Source organism: Macrosteles quadrilineatus, unplaced genomic scaffold (assembly GCF_028750875.1).
Source record: "Macrosteles quadrilineatus isolate MER2022 unplaced genomic scaffold, UCM_ALF_1.0 Scaffold_5__1_contigs__length_97177068, whole genome shotgun sequence".
NCBI lineage: Eukaryota > Metazoa > Arthropoda > Insecta > Hemiptera > Cicadellidae > Macrosteles > Macrosteles quadrilineatus.
In genome coordinates this window covers 16,160,748-16,181,390 of record NW_026542598.1, presented here as the reverse complement: position 1 = coordinate 16,181,390, position 20,643 = coordinate 16,160,748, and the positions used below count along the sequence as shown (strand labels likewise).

The following is a 20,643-nucleotide window of genomic DNA, read 5'->3' as shown; positions in this document are numbered from 1 at the left end:
AGTTCAAGTTGTGGTTTTGTATAAAAACTGTACATACATACTATTCGTACTACCGTCGTAACTTATTACTATTATCAGCACACATATTTAGTTGTTAACCAAAAAGATTATCTCCGTATGAATAAGAATCATTGTATACCTTTTAGAATTTTAAACTATAAAGAATAAGACGACTTTCTACAAAACATTAAACAAATTATTAAAATCAAAAAAAGTTTACTTGGTAGGTAAAAACTCGATTTGAACCAGATGAGGGCATGTAGGTTATTTAAACTTACAGTGTTAGGTCTTCCTACCATTTACTCTAAAACCAATACCTATAACATTATATTAAATTTTAGCCTCCTGATCGCATTTAAATACTATAAATTGGTGTAAAATACCTGCATTTATGCGATCTTGTGTTGTAGCTGAGTTGCTATCGGTTTCAACTCACATTGGAGTCATCTTCAGGCGGTTATAAGATGTCTTCTCGCTTCATTCGAAGGTCGTCAAATGGATAATAAATAAACAAAACACAAACACGTACACGGACATAAAAACGAACATTTAAAGCTGTAAAAATACTGAACACGGTAGGCCTACGGGACACGACACGACGTGATCGGGCGAAAGTTATGTCTAGACTGCAGGTCAGGATCAACGTGGTCAGTGATGACGTCATGCCTGGATTTCCCGATCAGCTGATAGTTCCATTCACAACTGTCCCTAGCTCCATTATCTTAATAGCAGTGTCGTATATGTAATTCGATTGGAATGAAATCTTGTCGTTGATGATGTTTTGGCTGTCAAATTTAACAGCCCTGTAGATTTCGAATTCTTCCAATGTGTTTCTATTGAATCGGTCGTTCGATAGGTGTAGGATTTTCATATTACTGTCAATACTATTGTAATTGTGGTTGAGAGAAACCAGGTGTTCTGCGAAGGTCGATGTTTGTGCAGTTGTAGTCCTTTTCGGTAGATGTTCTTTAAACCGTTTACTAAAAGATCGGGATGTCTGGCCTATGTAATATTTTGGACAATCACTACAATTGATTTGGTACACACCGGTTTTTTCGAAGGTTGCTGTAGGTGTCTGGGGCGGTTTTTTTAGCAAAGATCCAAGTTTATTGTCAGTTTTGAATGAGACTGTGATACTATTGTTATCCATTATGTTTTTAAATTTGGTGCTGAGGAATGAACCGTACTTCGCAGAGACATAGGTTTTCTTTTCTTTTGTTCCAGTTTTATTTTTTTTATTTTTATGTTTATAAGTCAATTTGTCGATCAGGTTGCTTTGGAAACCATTAGAAACAGCTATATGTTTAATTGTATTAAGTTCTTCTGTGTAATCTATTGAATTCATTGGTACGGAGAGGAGTCTGTGGACAAAACTGTTGTAAGCTGCTAATTTTTGAGAGTATGGATGATGGGAATCTGAGTGGATAGTCTGATCTGTACGAGTTGGTTTTCGATATATTTTAAATGTGAAAATATCATTGTGTTTAGTTATTGTAAGGTCCAAAAAATTCAGGCAATTGTTGGTTTCCTCTTCTAATGTAAATTTAATGTTCTTATGTATGCTACACAAGTAATTGTTTAGCAAGGAAAGTTGCCTGCTATTACCGTTGAACAGAACAATGGTGTCGTCCACGTACCTATAGTAAAAGATTATCTTATCTTTGTACCGATTAGCTGAGGTAAACAAATGCTTGTTCTCAATGTGATTGAGGAATATTTCCGCCAAAATGCTGGATAATGGAGAACCCATTGCTAGCCCGTCTTTCTGATTGTAAAAATTATTTTCAAATTTAAAGTAATTCTGTTTTAGTATGATTCTAATGAGTGCTATGAGCTCGTTGATTGCTTCAAGGGGTAGATTAGAATTCTTATGTAGATTTCGTTCCAATATTTCAATTGTTTCCTGGATTGGTACATTGGTATATAAGTTGACAATGTCAAAGGATGCTAGCTTCATATTACTTTTTACTGGTTGTGTCTTAATTTTGTTTACTAATTCCAAACTATTTTTGATGCTGTGGCTATTTTCTAATATAATTTCTCTCCTGATTATTTTGTCCAGTTTTTTTGCTATCTTATATGCAGGTGATGGTATAAAATTGACCAGAGGTCTGATGGGTATATCAGGCTTATGTATTTTCGGAAGTCCTCTAAGAATAGGTGCTTGGGGGTTAGTTACCTTCAGGTTCAATATTTCGTTAGCTGTTAACAGATGTTTACTAATAGAGATGGCTTTGTTTATATCCTTAGAATTTTTGGCTGTAGGATCCTTATCTAAGAGTTCTATTGTATTGGTTTTACTCATAAAATCTTCTACTTTGTTCACATAGCTGTCGTGATACATTATTATGTATCATTGTATAATCATTGTATAATTGTAATCCCTTCAATCCAGGAAACAATTGAAATATTGGAACGAAATCTACATAAGAATTCTAATCTACCCCTTGAAGCAATCAACGAGCTCATAGCACTCATTAGAATCATACTAAAACAGAATTACTTTAAATTTGAAAATAATTTTTACAATCAGAAAGACGGACTAGCAATGGGTTCTCCATTATCCAGCATTTTGGCGGAAATATTCCTCAATCACATTGAGAACAAGCATTTGTTTACCTCAGCTAATCGGTACAAAGATAAGATAATCTTTTACTATAGGTACGTGGACGACACCATTGTTCTGTTCAACGGTAATAGCAGGCAACTTTCCTTGCTAAACAATTACTTGTGTAGCATACATAAGAACATTAAATTTACATTAGAAGAGGAAACCAACAATTGCCTGAATTTTTTGGACCTTACAATAACTAAACACAATGATATTTTCACATTTAAAATATATCGAAAACCAACTCGTACAGATCAGACTATCCACTCAGATTCCCATCATCCATACTCTCAAAAATTAGCAGCTTACAACAGTTTTGTCCACAGACTCCTCTCCGTACCAATGAATTCAATAGATTACACAGAAGAACTTAATACAATTAAACATATAGCTGTTTCTAATGGTTTCCAAAGCAACCTGATCGACAAATTGACTTATAAACATAAAAATAAAAAAAAAAAACTGGAACAAAAGAAAAGAAAACCTATGTCTCTGCGAAGTACGGTTCATTCCTCAGCACCAAATTTAAAAACATAATGGATAACAATAGTATCACAGTCTCATTCAAAACTGACAATAAACTTGGATCTTTGCTAAAAAAACCGCCCCAGACACCTACAGCAACCTTCGAAAAAACCGGTGTGTACCAAATCAATTGTAGTGATTGTCCAAAATATTACATAGGCCAGACATCCCGATCTTTTAGTAAACGGTTTAAAGAACATCTACCGAAAAGGACTACAACTGCACAAACATCGACCTTCGCAGAACACCTGGTTTCTCTCAACCACAATTACAATAGTATTGACAGTAATATGAAAATCCTACACCTATCGAACGACCGATTCAATGGAAACACATTGGAAGAATTCGAAATCTACAGGGCTGTTAAATTTGACAGCCAAAACATCATCAACGACAAGATTTCATTCCAATCGAATTACATATACGACACTGCTATTAAGATAATGGAGCTAGGGACAGTTGTGAATGGAACTATCAGCTGATCGGGAAATCCAGGCATGACGTCATCACTGACCACGTTGATCCTGACCGGCAGTCTAGACATAACTTTCGCCCGATCACGTCGTGTCGTGTCCCGTAGGCCTACCGTGTTCAGTATTTTTACAGCTTTAAATGTTCGTTTTTATGTCCGTGTACGTGTTTGTGTTTTGTTTATTTATTATCCATTTGACGACCTTCGAATGAAGCGAGAAGACATCTTATAACCGCCTGAAGATGACTCCAATGTGAGTTGAAACCGGTAGCAACTCAGCTACAACACAAGATCGCATAAATGCAGGTATTTTACACCAATTTATAATACCTATAACTTAAAGAGTAAGCTCCTAGCCCCTAATAAGTTCAATAACAATAATTCAACTTGGGTAAGTTGCTAGCCATGGGTTAGTGTCTGGTCCTTCGACGCTGAAGGCACATGTTCAATTCCCGGCATATCCACAAACCCTTAAAAATGAGTTTGGACCGCTTTCCTTAAACGCGTTAAATTTACATCATTATAAAAATGGCGTAGACAAAAGCAAAAAGAAATAGCAAACATATCACGTAAATACATACAACTGTTAGGCTGATAAATGGATATGAATCGAGTCAGAGATTTTATGTTGCTGTTGGTTTCGCATGAGTCAATCCTTTAGAACTACGGGACAAAACCCCTGGCCCTTGGAGAAATCAAAATATATGTTCTTAGTCTGTACCCGCCCCTTCCGCCTCCAACCCTCAATACAGTCTCGTCTGGGAGTAGAGTACAGAACCACTACAGAGAGTCACTAACACTACAATCTGTTTGTATCTAGAATAATCTAGCTTTATTTTAAGCTCTATTTGCAATATTGGAGAAAAAACTTTGATAATTTATTGATTTTATTTAGTGTTAATGAGTTATATGCAATAAATCATAATGTATGGGTGTTTGATTGGTTCTGATTCTGTCTTTTAATTTTCTATGCTTAGGTCTAAATTTTAAAATGCATTATGTTCTGTTGGCTTATCTTTGCTACCTGTGTATTAATTATTAGGAAATTCAACAAATTAACTATCAAAATCACTGTCATTACTTTAGCTTATGAACATTACACATTGCTAATTATAAACTCTCTCGAGTTCTACTCTCTTGACAATTCAATTGGCATTGAATCGAGTGAGATAATTTGTGTACCTACACTATTACATAAGCCGTTTCTTTAGACTGGATACTTTTATTAGAATACCTGTTGTATCAAGGACAGTTTGGCCCAGTATTTATAACTAACTTTTTCTCAGGATCGAATAGGCAACCTTTTGATTGCTAAACAACCACTCAGCTATCCAACTATTCTTGATACAACAGTGTTATTCTTGGAAATAAGAAAATGTAGTCTTTCAAGGGTTATTTTCATAAACTATGATTTATTACAATAATTTTAGATACCACAATTAACCAACCACAAAAGCCATACCGACAAGGACAACTTACTGGTTTGCATTGCTTATTTTTCGTGCAAATTTGTAAAAATATACAAAAGAATAAACATTACATCCGGTTGTTTACTCATTAAGAGTTTATTAGAACAGATTGTTCTCTTACACCCCATTTGCAGGCAAATGAAGCACCCGACTGAGTTTAAAGCGGTCTTTAGGGCACAGTTGAATCTGCAGCGTCGTTCTTTATGTAATGTTAAAGAATTATCTTGGGAAATATTCTACTCATTCACAATGCATGGGACAATTCAGTAGTTGGCTTATGACTGTCAGGAATTATTATTATATTATTGTATTAAATTGTTTTTTTCTGTTATTTATGTTTAATACATTTAAGTTACCGTGCTTTTCGGCTCACACTTTCGGTCCTTATTCTACTGTATTACTATGCGTACAATCATCGGAAATAAAACGTGCTGTGCAAAGTTTCTAATTTAGTCAAACATTGCATGTCCCATTGCTAAATCTTATAAATTTACTCACAGTTTCCTTGCATGAATAAGGGTTCATACGTATACTGTATAGACTTGACAATGTTGTTGGAATGGGGCTAATGTATAGTCCATTAGACTAAGCTAAGTGGCACAAAGGGATACAGCGTTGATTAAGAGTTAATGTTATTCTGCTGTATATGTGTAAACTCCCTAGCCTACTTACCTAAATCACAAATAGATAATGATGGAGTAATCCCATATACCTATGCATATACCTTGTCCTCTTCTTATTTTGAATAAGAGGTTTCTTCGATATTGGTTTAGTTATACTTTTCTTAAAGAGGAATAAAAGTTGGTGTTAGCTTTTACTACAGTCAATGGAGAGGACATTCTAGACAGTAAGGGAACTAATACCTTAATAATCTTTGCACACATTGGGTAGAACAATTTTTTTTTTACAGATTAATGAATAATAGTTCAATATGTGCTACACTTTATACATTCTTTGTAAACCCTTAGCGTTTAATTATCATTGAGGATGAAATAATTATAAGTTATTTAGCTCTTACCAACATTTCCTACCTGCAAATCTCCAGATATCTTTAAATATTATACGAAAATCAAAAGATTATCAAATACCCAAATCAGCTGTTTATTTTCCAATTACTCCTTCCGTTGTTCCCTTACCTGTAAAACAGCTGACTGTCATGGAGGAGGTTATTTTTGGCGGGAGTCACTCGCGCCACTCCGTCGCTGGAGGATTTGCGAGTCCAGTGATACAGGAAGTGGTCAGAATTAGTAACGACGTTATCGGATAATTAACAAACAGGTATGTTATTACTGTAATTCAATTAAATTTGACTATAGTCTATTTTGTAAGCGGACATGGTTTACCTTTATAATAAAGATTACAGCTTTGGTCAGTTAAATTTATATTGGAGTTATTAGATATGGTTATAAAAAAACTTTTTTATCTTTGCCTCCAGTACTTACAATTTTTTTAACACTTTTCTTATGTCTAAACTCCAGACCTTTGAAAACCCTTTGACGTTTTACCTCTGATTGTTTAATTTTATATATTTTAATTTTAGTATGTTTAATTTTAGTAGTAAGAACAGTAACACTTGTATTTAAAACAACGACAGTGTCAAGGAAATGAATAAATTTAAGATCATTGATAATGCGCATCCGATTCATGGAATTTGTTTATTAATCTGTAAGATATTTGTTATTTTTGCCTAAAAGGCTCGTCATCCATTATTATCTTGTGGTAACATGTTAAATGAGATTAGGGATCACAAAATATACTTTAGGGACTTTTATAACTAAATTAGAATATTGGAATATATTCTATTTAAATGATACAAAACTACGATCTCAATAATCTTTCTAATTATTAAATAACAAGTGACAAAGAAGGTTTCATGCCTTAATACTTAAAAAGACTTACTGTAGTTAATTTGTAATTTGTTTTACTATGTGTACATACTAAAGAAAACAATTTTGACTATTCACATCAGTCATGGTAAAGACAATATGTAAACGCTCCTTTTAAATGCTTGATAGAAACCTTTGTTTTATATTTTTTTTATCATAGATATTTTTTTATAATTTTTACGGCTGTTTGTAGCTGTAGTTTGTATTACATGTACATGCATTACTCTTTGGAGTCATTTCTGTTTCAATGAATACTCATCTTTATATTGATATGCAATCAAACCTAATGCTGGAGCAATTTTCAAGAATTAAAATTTCATATTGTTAGACATATCATAAATGTAAAATTTTCCTCTGTATCTCTATATTTTAAATTTATGTTGTACCACAAAATCACTAAAAACCAATAAAGTAAAGCAATTAGAACGCAAATAATAATCTGTTACAAAAGGTAATTCTTTGTAATCAGTGGTCCGAAAGCTTAAAATTAATTAACATAAAATCCACAACAAACTATTTTCCAAATAGTTAATTAGCTTTCTTTTGAGGAGTTTTTAAGATTATAGTTTGCATTGCCCTATCAATGCAAACTATTTATAAATTTTTTATCTATTTATTTAACTATTTTTTTTATTTAATTTGTTGTGTATTTAAGTGTACCAAGAGAAAAACTCGTATTAGACTCTGCCAATGGTAATATATATGACTACTCTAATGTTAATGACTACACACTCAAAGAGTGAGCTCGTATCAAAGTTTAAATTTTTCATACTATGGTATATTATCGGAACGTAAGGTATTTAAGTTTTCAAAGTTAATAAACCGACAAGAAATAATTTGTTAACATAAGAATACACTTTAAGTTTACCTTAAAAAACATGTCATAAGTTTCCCCTATAAGGAATTGCCCTTATGTTCCACGCATACAATAACCAAACACAGTTTGTATCACTTAGTTTTCACTATAACATCCAAATGGGAATCAATCGTCTACTGTACCCCTCCCTAATGTATTTGTACTCAAAGCTATATACATCGGATATAGTATCTTTGCATGTTTTAACAGTACGATTTTCAGTTGGCAGGTGTGTCGGTGTAAAGTACTGTTGTGTGTTTCTATATTTTGGTTGTCCAGTTGGCAGCAGTGTAACAGCTGACAGATCGCCTCGCAGGTGGTACACCTGATACAACCATTGACACCGTGTAGCTTGTAGAGTGTTGCTTTTTGGATGAGTCTTTTTTATTTAAATAATTTATTATTTTTGTAATTTTTACCTTCATAATGAATGCATTTCTGTAAAGTGGACATGTATTTAAATTTTAAAGCAATAGCCAGTTTTAAAATATAAATAGCTTTTATGAATTAAACCACTGAAGTGTAGGTAAATACAAAACAATACTCTCTTGTACACCGACGTTTTAATCATGCCAAATTCAAACGGCGATCTAGTTTAGACGTATATCAAATATTGTATAGCGGAAACAAAATTCTAATATAAAATCTAATAAGTGGCACGCACCGTCATAAGTGCATCTAGCCTACTATTTCCTCTCAGACGTAAAATTTCGTCTTTGTATCCAAAGAAAATACTACAAATTAAATTTTACCAATAAATAATTATAGTCCTATCGTTTGCTAAATCTAAATTATAAATACTTAATGTACCGGTACCAAAATTAAAAGTTACACTCAGGTAGCCAAGCTATATTTTTATTAGAAAATGAACAAAAGTCAATTACTACTAAGCTGATGGAGTTAACTTGAATGCATTCTTTACAAGTCACTGACCGCGTGTCACTCATGAGTTTTTAAACCAGATCATAAATGTCACAACACGTTAGAGCTCGACACATATATCATTCTTTTGCCACCAGACAACATGTAAAATTCAATCCACGTATTGAAAACTGCAAATTGATTCAGTCTGCATGGTAATAATTCTACATACAGTTATTGTCAAAATTCAGCTTTTAGACGAGCTTGGATGGAAACCAATGTCTTTAAACACATAATCTTAATTTTTTGTATGAACTCAGACAAAACAATTTATTAATTAATATATAATTTTAATAAGTTGTTTTCCTGTTCTTTCAACCGAGTCGTCATTAGTTAACTACAATGTTATGGTCATAGAGTAATATGTCTAGGAGATCTTTTACAACTGATTCCTCTATAGCTAAATGAAAAGTATATTTATTTTGCCTTGATGGCCATGATGACATGATATCCAAGTGCATTATGAAATCATCCAAACCAACGACGTAGGAAAATAAATATGGATCATTATACATCTTTGACCTCTCAGAAGGTATATTAGTGGCTGCTGTGGTTTAGCCGTGGTCAGTTATTGTAGATATGTACCATACGAGTTGTTGTTGGCATGGAGCTGGAGCGAGGTATAAAACACGGTGCAGGTGGACGATATTGTGCCAGAAGTTGTTCTACAAACCGAAACCCCACAAAAACAGCCAAGTTTTTGTGCTTTTATAGCTTGAATAAATTGTATAAATGTAGAATTTATATTGTTTATTGATTGTTTCCACTATTGTTCATCACTAAATTTTGCTTTACTAATCATTCATGGAAATTTTAAGCCACTAAATATTAAGATAACTATTAAAAGTGTCCCAACGCTATAAAATGTTTTTTACAGTATTTTAAATGGCTATGCCCGTGGGGTTTCTGCATAAGAAGCCATTGATGATCGGCTAAATTTGAACCCGGATCCTCATGAACAAAGCTCCAAGCTCTACCAAGTACACTAGCTTGCTCCTACGTTTATATTTTATCCATACGGCGAACTTAAACCGTTGATATTGACAAAAATTGATAAAATCTGCTGAACATAAGCTTTGATTAGATTGACTCAACAGCTCTGCTTGTTCAGTTAGTATCGAAACAATTGACTGGTCCAAAAGCGCGGGACGAGTTGTTCAAGCGGCCAACCAATGGCGGCAGTTTGGTACAACACATGATTTTGGAGGGTAAATATTTGCATCAGTCTGGGGCAAGCTGGTTAGCGTTCAAACATTTCGTGCGAAACAGTTGTTACAGAAAGTAAACTGTTCTAAATAAAGAAGTGTCGGGGAAAACATCGGGGAAATATCATAGAGTTTTCGTCACAATCATTTTCTGTAATGTACTCATTGGTTTATGTTTATGAAATTTTATGTTTTATGTTTGTCTCAAATGTGAATATGGTTAAAATAGTATTTCGGATCATTTTTATTTATCATGCAGTAGTTATTTCAACTGTTGTCAAAAAATGAATCAAGGAATATATTCAACACTTTGTTTACTTTCGGAAATGTTAGGTTAAGCCACGTAGCAGTCAGGTTTATATGGTAGAACTCTCATCCTTAGTTCATGATAGTATTTATCATTTTTATGCCTACATGATAGTTTCACAAAAGTTGTATGCGTCAACAATAGATTCGCTGTATTATCAAACGTTCAACAAAAGCAAAAACACAAGAAATCTGTAAATAAACACAATAAATATAAAGATTGAGTTTGATCACCTAAATATCAGAGATGGGAGGGGAATCATATATACTAACTATTAAATAACTTTAGCATTATGAGTCTCCATTAAAAATCCCCCTCTTAAAAAAACCTTCAGTTGGACTAACTGATTTTTTAACAAATTTTGAACCCTCAGAGAATTGGCTCATGTAAGTCTGTATACATTTAAGCCCACATACTGTCCATTCAGAATTGTTTACATTTAATAAACACTCGCCATACATTTAACACGCTTAATACTTAATTACAAACAACGTGTTTGTCCTACTCATCTCACAAAGCATCATTATGCAGTTTTTGCTAGCAGATTTCACGTCAAGTCGAGGTAATCTATTGCCAGCCACGGTCTAAGGGACGGACTTCGCCCAGATTATCGGGTGGTCAGCTCCACTTGCTAATGCGAACGGACATGAATGTTAATGGAGGGACCTGAGCCCCATTAGACCAAATGGTCACCCAACGCTTTATAATCAATTTTGTCGGGTGAGAAATTCAATTGGTTTCCATTTTTGTGAAAAGTTTCACCTCTTGGACTCTGCATAAGGTAAGAATTTAATTATAATATTTTTTTTTCGTTTTCATTGGGATCTCAGCGTTTAATTTATGCATTTTTATAATAAACTGCATATTCTTACGTCTGAATTATTGCTTGTTTTAACTTTATTCAAACTGTAATGCTCTATTTAGTTAGACAGTGGACAAGCCCTATAACATTGACTGTACATTCACGATTACATAATCAATGTCTATACACAATGTAGATATAGATTTCACATATTTGTCCTTTGTTATCAGTTATTTTTAAATATTTTATCCTGAAATAAAAATGTACTAGAGCTAAAAATGGCATCAGAATATCTAAATCTGTCATATCTTGTTTTCATAGTTCACTAATTCAAATCGTATTTCAGAGGTTCGAGCAATAACAAGGAATATTGTATTTGATGAGACACATTTATTATTTTTTATATACACGCTGCGTAGAAACTTAAAGAATATAAACTTGCCTGTGTTTTTAGCGAATTTCCCACATAGGGAATAAGCTATTACCGTAGTACTCATGGTAAGACCTTGACGCGGGACCGATTTACTTTTTTGTTTTGAGGTCCCTAGAGACCAAAAACGCCATCTGTTCAAATTCATATATATATATATTTATATATGTGTCCATTAGCGTGATAACTCGAGCAAAAATCATCCGATTTTCACGAAATGTTGTACAAACGTGTAAACCTACGTTTATTCGAACGAGTTCGCGAACCAGCATGATCGGACTATGGGAACAGGGGTCTTATGGGGGGTTTTATGGGGTAGAAATTGGGTTTTCCCATTTTTGACCGTAAAAACTTAAAATTTAACAATTTCTTTCCAAGCCATTTTGTAGAGCTTAAAAAGACAAATAACTTAGTATATTGAAGCGTTGTTGTGCGCCTAATGGTTACGGAGAAAATTCCAAAAAACTTTAAATTTAAAATTCCTATGTTATTCTTGTGTAGAATAAATAAACTGTTGTAGTTTGCTTGTTTATGAACATATTTTGATCAAATGGCAAATGGAAATTCGCTTAGTCTGTAGGTTTGCTGCGGCGGGGGTATTATATTTCTGTAATCGCTAACTAACCTGTACCAATAGACTTATAAATCGTTTGATGGACAGTTTAGTAAACCATCATCAATTTCACCCGAATCTCACTCCACATTACAGTCAACCAATAGAAACCCTCACGTTAATTTAATAATGAATTGATATCCAAGTAATCTTTGTTTTCGAAAAGCCTTTGTAGCAGACTGAAATAACGACAATCAATACTCTTATAGTATTGATGCCTTCGCCCAATATTTTCAAGGCTGTGTCCTTTGTTAAAATTTATAATTTAAGGTCCGTTCAGTCTTAAAGTGGTTTCATTTTTTATGGTAAAATTCTGTTATACTAGATCATTATTGAAACAGACGATGAGTAATATTTAGAAACTATGTCGACTGAGGTAATATTAGTTTGTTGTCAGTTTCCAGTTTGTTGACCTATTCGCCTTCTCAACAACCAACTTTCTGTCACCGTTAGTTTTCTTATTTATTTCTTTACACTGAGAAAGCATTTTTATAGCAAAATTGTATCTATTTGTATCTGAGTATAAATAACACTTTATAGTTTTCAATAATAAAGTTACTGTTTCGTTATATTTATGTTCGTTATTTCTAATAATACTGCAATTCTTATACACTTTTACTGGGTTGATTCGCATACTGGAACAAGTTATTATTTATTTATAAACTAATTTATACAACGTTTATGTAGTTTCTGAAGCATGAAACTTAAATTTGCAAATCTGTGCTTCAAGACCTCCAATCACCAATATATGTTAAATTTTAAAATATTTTTAAGTTTTTTTCTGAAGCCACTTACTAAAATCGACCACTTAATAATACAGATATAAATTCGAGTTATTTACGGGGACATGAAGTAATTTTAAGAGCTCATTCTGAATGTAAACATAAGGAAAATGATTGATTGATAGGTATCTAGAAAAAAGGTTAGGTAGTGACTGAAAGTTATATAATTATTTCACTCGAAATTAAGTATTTTTGTAAAATGTGGGCTTCTTTAAAATTTTGAGAACGAACATTGTGAAATTAGCTCATTCGTTGTAACGTTCAAATATCAAATACAAACAATTAAACATAGTAAAAACATATTTTTAAATCCCTACAGCTGTTAGTTGCCCCTCTCAGCTGTCGTCGTCGTGGTGTAGCTCAGCTCAGCTATAGATAGATTTGATTGTTGCACGCCGATTTATTCCATTCCACACCACATAAATCCACAAATAGCGAAGTACCGGTGTACGGACAGCCACATATGAAAACCGGCCTTGCTAGCCCCTCCTACAACTTCCTGGATATTAAATTAACTTTTGGATCAAAAAATATTTAATGCTAATTATTATAATAGAAACAATATTTCACATAACATAATTTTTATGTTCGGAACACATTTTATGATTCCCTCTGTTAGGAAGAGTGAAAACTATGAGATTTAAGTGTAAGTGCGAAAAGTTAAAATGAAGGATTCAGATAGATACATATAGGGTAGGATTGGAATTTGGCTGACAAATAAAAAGTAGTGTTATTTCAAACCGTTCTAATTTTCTATTTTACAACAGTTCCGTGCGTAACACATTAAACTTAGGATTCAACATGTTAAATTAGGTACTAATTAGGTATACGTAATTAAACTCATTCTACTTGAATATATTACTACAGCGTTTACAAACAGCAACTTTAAAAGTCTGTAAATTCATGTAAACATGTATTTGTTCTTCTTAAATATACTTTCAACGTAAACAGGAATCGAAAATGAAGTAAGAAATATGTATTCTTCACAATATTTATGGAGGGTACTGGTATAACAAATCTGTATTTGATGAGCTACAGAATATAAATTTTTAATAAAATGTACATTTTGAAATACTTGCTCGTTAATGATTGGGTAAGGTTTGTTATTATTATCCTTTACTAAACTGGACCCACCTCTCTAATACATCGCTGCTATCGAAGTCATGAAATATTTGTCCATCGTTTATCAAAAGAAAATAATTTTACTTCCACATTCTATTTAATTGAAAGCTTTTAATTTACAAAAGAATTGAGAATATTTTTTACCAATAACATAATAACCATCCCTAGTCCGTTCTCATTTCTCTCATGTTCTGTTTAACAATTCATTTACTTTTACAATATTCAATTTCCATTTGCTTTACAATATTGATATGATTCGTTTTATCATTGTCTCTTTGAACGAGTTCACATTTCCTGTTCATTACAGAATACGCAAAATAGCGCAAGACACGCTAATGAAATACAAGAGTAAACCTCACGTGTCGGAGGTAGAAGAAGGTGAATTTTCGAGACAACCTTTTGTTCCACCCTACTCCGTTACTCGCTTCTCCACTCTTCTGCTTTTGTTCCACTTTCACGGTCTATTCCCACTTCAGACTGCAATATCTCTAGATTATTGCACCCTTGAAACCTTTTTCAATCAATTTACAAGAAGCGGTTTTAATGCGACTTTCACTTTTTCATAAAATATCGTTTTGTTATTATTAAAAGGAAGCGAAATGTTGAGTTTTACAAGGAAATGTTTAGTCTTTATTTCTTCTGCTGTAAGATAAAACGTACACAATTTTAGAGACTTTTTCAAACTTAATATAACACAGTACTCAAGATTATTTATTAATTCATTCCAACGGAGATCTATATTTTTCCATGTAACAAAGCAATGATGTACAAAAACGTAGGATGCCTAATTTTTAAATATTTTTTTTATATAGAAGAACCGTTGAGTATAAATATGATATCATACATCAACTTATGATATGACATATTATTATATATCAACTTACAATATGAAAAGTAATAACTTATTAACTGTAACTGATAACAGTGCAAGGCAGAAACAACCAATGACAGTATGAAACGCTAACGTAGGACTAAGTGAATGACTAAAACAAATAGTTAATAAACTAAACAACAATAACAAATTTGGTACTAATATACTAGTTTACAGTATAGCAATATAACGAATGGCGAAAAAAACAAACTTACAAAATATCAACTAGCAAAAATAATTAAAATTGTGTTTCGGAGATACAAAATGCACCGTAATGCTGCAAACTAGTCTACCATGAAAAACAAATGAATCGATAGATACGATTGTAACTATAGGGTATCTTGATACGTTTGTACATCGATATACGGTTTATCAGTACATCTATTTATTGTAATCCTCCATTTAGTTAGGTTTGTTTGTCCTATAGAATCATTGTGTTTAAAATTAAAATAAAAATTCTATAAATAATTATTAAAATATACTTGGCATTTATTTAAGATAAACGACGAAAAACATTCACGACTTAAAATATATTTGTACGGAATTCAGTCCCGGGACTCGTTGATTAGCAATGGAATTTATCATTTGTATCTGTATTTTTTTTTTCCTTTACTTGACAGGAGAAGGATCAAGATGGATCGTTGACAGTAAAAACAGGAAACCAAATTAACAAGCAACTCTAAAATAACTCGTCACGGACAAGATATGCTCTGAAATAACTTTCGCAACTTGTAACCACCGTCTATTTTGAGATGGTATAAATAATATGAGACATGTCTGGGCACCAAATATTACTTCCGCTTACTCTTAAAACGACAATTTTCTGGCTTGAACAATTTCAAAAAGATAAATAAAATTTAAGATACCTTCTTCTGTTCATACAGTTCCTCTGTTTAGACAAAATTGCTTATAGTTTCGAGAAAATCTCCACAACGTCATTGTTATTTCTAGATCATTCAGCTAATCATTTAATATTTTTTATCAATATATGTTTGGTTTCTGTAACACCACTTAGAACGAATAAAAATGAGTTCGTAAATTTATATTTTAATATATTTGGTATATTTAAACTTTTGTTGTTGTTTGCTTTTTTAAATGTTCTACAAATTACAAAACATTTGTATTAATAGAATGATGAGGCTTGAGGTTATCTTGAGACACGTGTTAAATTACAATCCAGGCTTGTTTTTTTTTTTTGTTTTTTTTCTCATTATTATTACTTCTTTCGCTATTCTTAATTAGAAAAATGCCAATTTATATATACTTACAGCTTTACTGTTAATCTATACATGATTATACATAAACCCAAAATTTTGATCGGCAGTATGAGGCTTTACAATGACAAAAATAGTTGGAAAATCCGTCTTAAAGGATAAATAATAAATTGAATTTGTTAAATGTGCATAATCTTTGAATATATTTATATTTTATATTTGAGTTCTATAATACGGTATAGAATAGTGTATTGCACTTTTTGGCACCCGGTTAAACAACAGCTGTAGTAGAAACAAATTGTCCTCTCTTTTCCTATATTTCGTATTTCCTATGATCTTTTAAACAACTACTAGTCAAAAACCGCACAACCAATGGTACAACAATTAATTATTTGTATTGCTTTTCACCGTACCCTATAAAGGCTACTGGATGGTCTATGTGTCCTGCATGTGGTAGGCTCCTAGATATAGAAGTATTGAAGATGTGTTTCAGAATGTCTAAATAGGTGTTTAGTGGATGAGTCTCCTCCTACACATCAGGGGAAATAACCCTGACAGTTGACAATGTTAGAGCCCCTGCACGGTGTACAGTAGAGTAGTATAGTGAGTAGTGTGTGTGTGTTGGTAGCGGATGGAAACACGCAGTCTTTGGCGGGAACTGGAGTCGGAGTCTTGGAGAAGAAGAAGAAGAGATTACTGTGGCTGTGGAAGCGACTACCTGCGCTCCAAAGGATACACGTACGTACACTGGAGTTGTGCTTAGGTTGTGTCTGGGGACGCGAAGTAAACATAACCGTAATGTAGCATAAAGTAACATTCATTATTCAATCTACTGAGGTCTTAGGTATATTTTGCATATATTAACATAGACGTGGAAACATAAATAAACACAAATGCTTGCTAAATATAGTATTTGCAATGCAGTATTTTTGTCAAATGTTTGAACCATTAAAGACAATTTTCGAATCTTGTTTCAGCTGTTTAAAATCTCTGAAATATTTTAGTTGATTTCTCTGACATTTCACAGTTCTTCAGATAAACCTAGTATTTACATATTAAATAGTGATCGGCAAAACCTATATTCTGTGAAATTAAGGGACGAGACTGTTATTTTCGTACCGCATAACTATGGTTAGAAACGTAAAGATGAAATTTTTTACTGGTATAGGTTACGTTTCAACCCAAATGCCCACGATATACCTAAATATTATATTTAATTTGATGAAAATTGTGTAACAGTGTATGTTTTGCATTTTTTACTTTACAATTTTTATTATTCGAGATGTCATCAAATCAAAAACACTCTTTTTCATATTGCTGAATATGAGTACACAATAAAGTGACATGCTTTGAGTAGCCTGGTTAACGACTATGACAATCGGTAATCTATTTACCACTACGTTGTAAACTAATGTACTTACATGAATTTATTTATTTTTAAACCATTTTAAAATTTACCATACTTTTTTGTGTATCACAGAATTGATAAACATTTTTATTATACTTTAATATATTCTAGTTACAAGTTTGGAAATAGGCAATTATTATTTAACAATATATATATGTTTATCTTTTTCTCCAATGTAATTTAATGTACTAGATAACAGGTAAGAGCTTTAAAACAGCTTGAGGTGCAGTTGGTGGATAAGTTGTTACCAAAGCTCAATATGGATATACATTGTTATGACTTATAACTTGAATATAATTCATAGCTTGATTTCAGTTGATATACTACATTGTAACAATGATGCCTTAATTTAGTACCAAACTATAAGTGTAATAGGTTATATTTATATTTTAAGGAATAGATTTAACATTTCACGTAGATACAATTGTTGTGTAGTTTTGTGTATCCTTAAATAGTTTTTATTTCGTCGTATGAAACACCCTTAACCACTATGATAATGTAGATGTGTATATGCTGTGTAGTCTATAATACGTCTGCATTGATTGTATGTGTTAATACTTTCTACCATTGAAACGTAAGCGTAAAAGGTAAGTATTAAAATTGTATGTGTTGTACTGTACATTATAATGCATGATTGTATATAGCTTACGTCCATTATTTAAGGTGTGGAGTAAACGGAAAAATGATTTTTGTTAGTTAAAAAAATAAATTGAATATATAAATTTTGATGTATTTTATACACTGCAATTGAATGCATATACAGTGAAAATGTGTATACAATCCTTATACGAGTACCCATCTTCCCAATAATACAGATTCTTAGGTTTATGTTTAAAAAAATAATACTTAAATCAATAACTACAACGTTTAGTCGAGATATACGATTCTAATACACTCTGCAGTAGACTATCGTTTTTGAGAAGCACATCCAAGTAAGAATACTATGTTTATTGAATATATCACATCATACAATATCATGTTTAAAAAAAAAAAAAGTAATGTATACTTGAATTTTCTTACGAATTATAAACAAACCTCTCAGTAAAAAGTTGTATGCTTGATGAACACCAGCTTCTCTATGACGAAAACTAGATTCTTATGGCTTGTTACTTTTTCTCTGGTCAAAATTGACAAATAATTTAGCCAACTAAAGTTTGGAATAGAAGATAAAATTCAGTTAGAGTAACTTTACGGATTGGTACAGTTCATTAATGATTATTTTTAAGACCCCCGCTATGTTAAATGTCATTAAGTAGGACAAACACAACTTCTATGAGAAACTATTTCCAACTTTCTAGCATTTTGAAGCAATATACAAGCACACAGCGTTATACTCACTTAAGTAGCTTCTGCATTGTCTTGATGCCAACAAAGAACCCAACTCGGGTTTCTGCAGTTGCGTAGCGGATCTTTGTTCTGTGGAGAATCAACCAAAACCAAATATGAATGGGACTTGGTGAGATCAAAGGGCTATTTCCCCATGGAACCATTTGAATGAATACGCACAATAAAGTTCTATGTGCTATTCTCTATGTCCTACGATTTTTGCCTCTTTATATATTTGTTATGAGCCATAAATAATCTTGTATAACCTGTTAATAATTTGTTACAGTAATAAATGCACCATTGGAATTGAACTTTTTCAGCTATACAATTGTTTAAGAGCGGATAACAATATTTCTGTTATGGTTGTTCATGTTTTTGTAGGTCAAATTTGGTTCACAACCTTATACTTCAACGTCAGAAAATGTAAAAAGAAATTTAGTATTGACGATTGTTATTGTTTTAACGAATGTAATTGAGTTTTAAAGAGCGTAATTTTTTCAAGCTCCTGTATTACAGCCCTGACTATTCGATTCGCATTTACATTATTTTGTTATATATTTGTGCTATGCAAAATTCTCAGCAGTGGCGTAATTTTGCATGAATTGAAGGCTGGAAGTTTCCAATTAGATTGTTTGTTGATCTAAAGATTATAAGATATCTAAAGATACATAACGAATAAATATGTATATTAAATGTCGAAGAACACGTAGTTAAATTCTGTATAGGTAGTCATTCTGTGAAAAAGCAATTTGTCACTTTTCACAGATGAGTTATTGGTTAGTATTGTAAAACCAACAAATCTGCCCCCAACGATCTTAAAATTCAAGTAGAAGAAAGGCTTTTAAACTTGATGTGCCACACTAAGAAATCATCATTTATTGTATCCAATTGACTACTGAAATTTAATATTAATATTAAGCTATTTAAAATTATGTGCATTTGACTTATTATAACCAAACCGAACTGTTAAGCTTTGATTATTTCCTTATTACATTTTTACATCTCAAACTTGTTAAGGTATTTTTAACATGTAATCGTAGTAAGTAAATTACAATACAACCGAGAAAATGTGAAAAAATACCTATAAGGTGGCATATAACATGTATTTTAAGCATTTAAGACATTTGCAACGTGTTATCATAGAATGTTAATAGCAACACGATTATCATTTAAAAAATCAATAGTAGGAGAAAAAAACCTATAAGAAGAAGAAAAAAAGTAAATAGTAATTAGTATGTTTAGCAAAGTGTTCAGTAAATTCTGTTATAAATACAAACCAACCTTAAACTATTATTTTCCATCAAGTGAGGGACATCAAAGTTTCTAAGCAAATAGCTTGAATGGTTCCCTGAAGGTACAAAGAAAACTTGGTTTTTACTCAATTAATGTATTTATTAATAGTCTTAGAAATATTTAAACCTCAGAAAAATGATGTAAAGTTGTTGACACTGAATTCAAAGACGTAAAGATTCAGTTAGCCATAATAAGGTTTTACAATTAATCAATATGTTTGTTAAAACTGTATAATCAAATTATTAAAAATATAGTAAAATTTAAAAATTTTTAATTAATTTCTAGGTTTTTTATATTTTTTTAATTAAGTAAAATTAACATACTGCTAATCATATTCTGTAATAGTATTGAGATAGAAAAAATAATGGATAGTTCATTCTTTAGTATACTATAGTTAACACATCCATAATGTATTCGTATTGTTATCACATATCACCGAAATGTACGAAAGAAGTATTATGTCAAACGCCTTCATCTATATAAAGGCAAGCCGCTGTTCACTGGTGTACTGCAAGTGCCAACAGAGAAAT

General features: G+C 32.1%; 1 protein-coding gene across 1 annotated transcript in view; it reads left to right on the top strand.

Annotated features, from left to right (window-relative positions):
- The first annotated feature begins 6,233 nt into the window (after positions 1-6,233).
- Positions 6,234-20,643, top strand: part of LOC128995451 (mucin-5AC-like) — a 51,905-nt gene continuing 37,495 nt past the window's right edge. Inside the window, exons 1-2 of the mRNA XM_054420470.1 lie at positions 6,234-6,314; positions 16,715-16,824. Of these exons, the coding sequence (XP_054276445.1) occupies positions 6,234-6,314; positions 16,715-16,824 (191 nt within the window). The remainder of the gene's footprint in view (positions 6,315-16,714; positions 16,825-20,643) is intronic.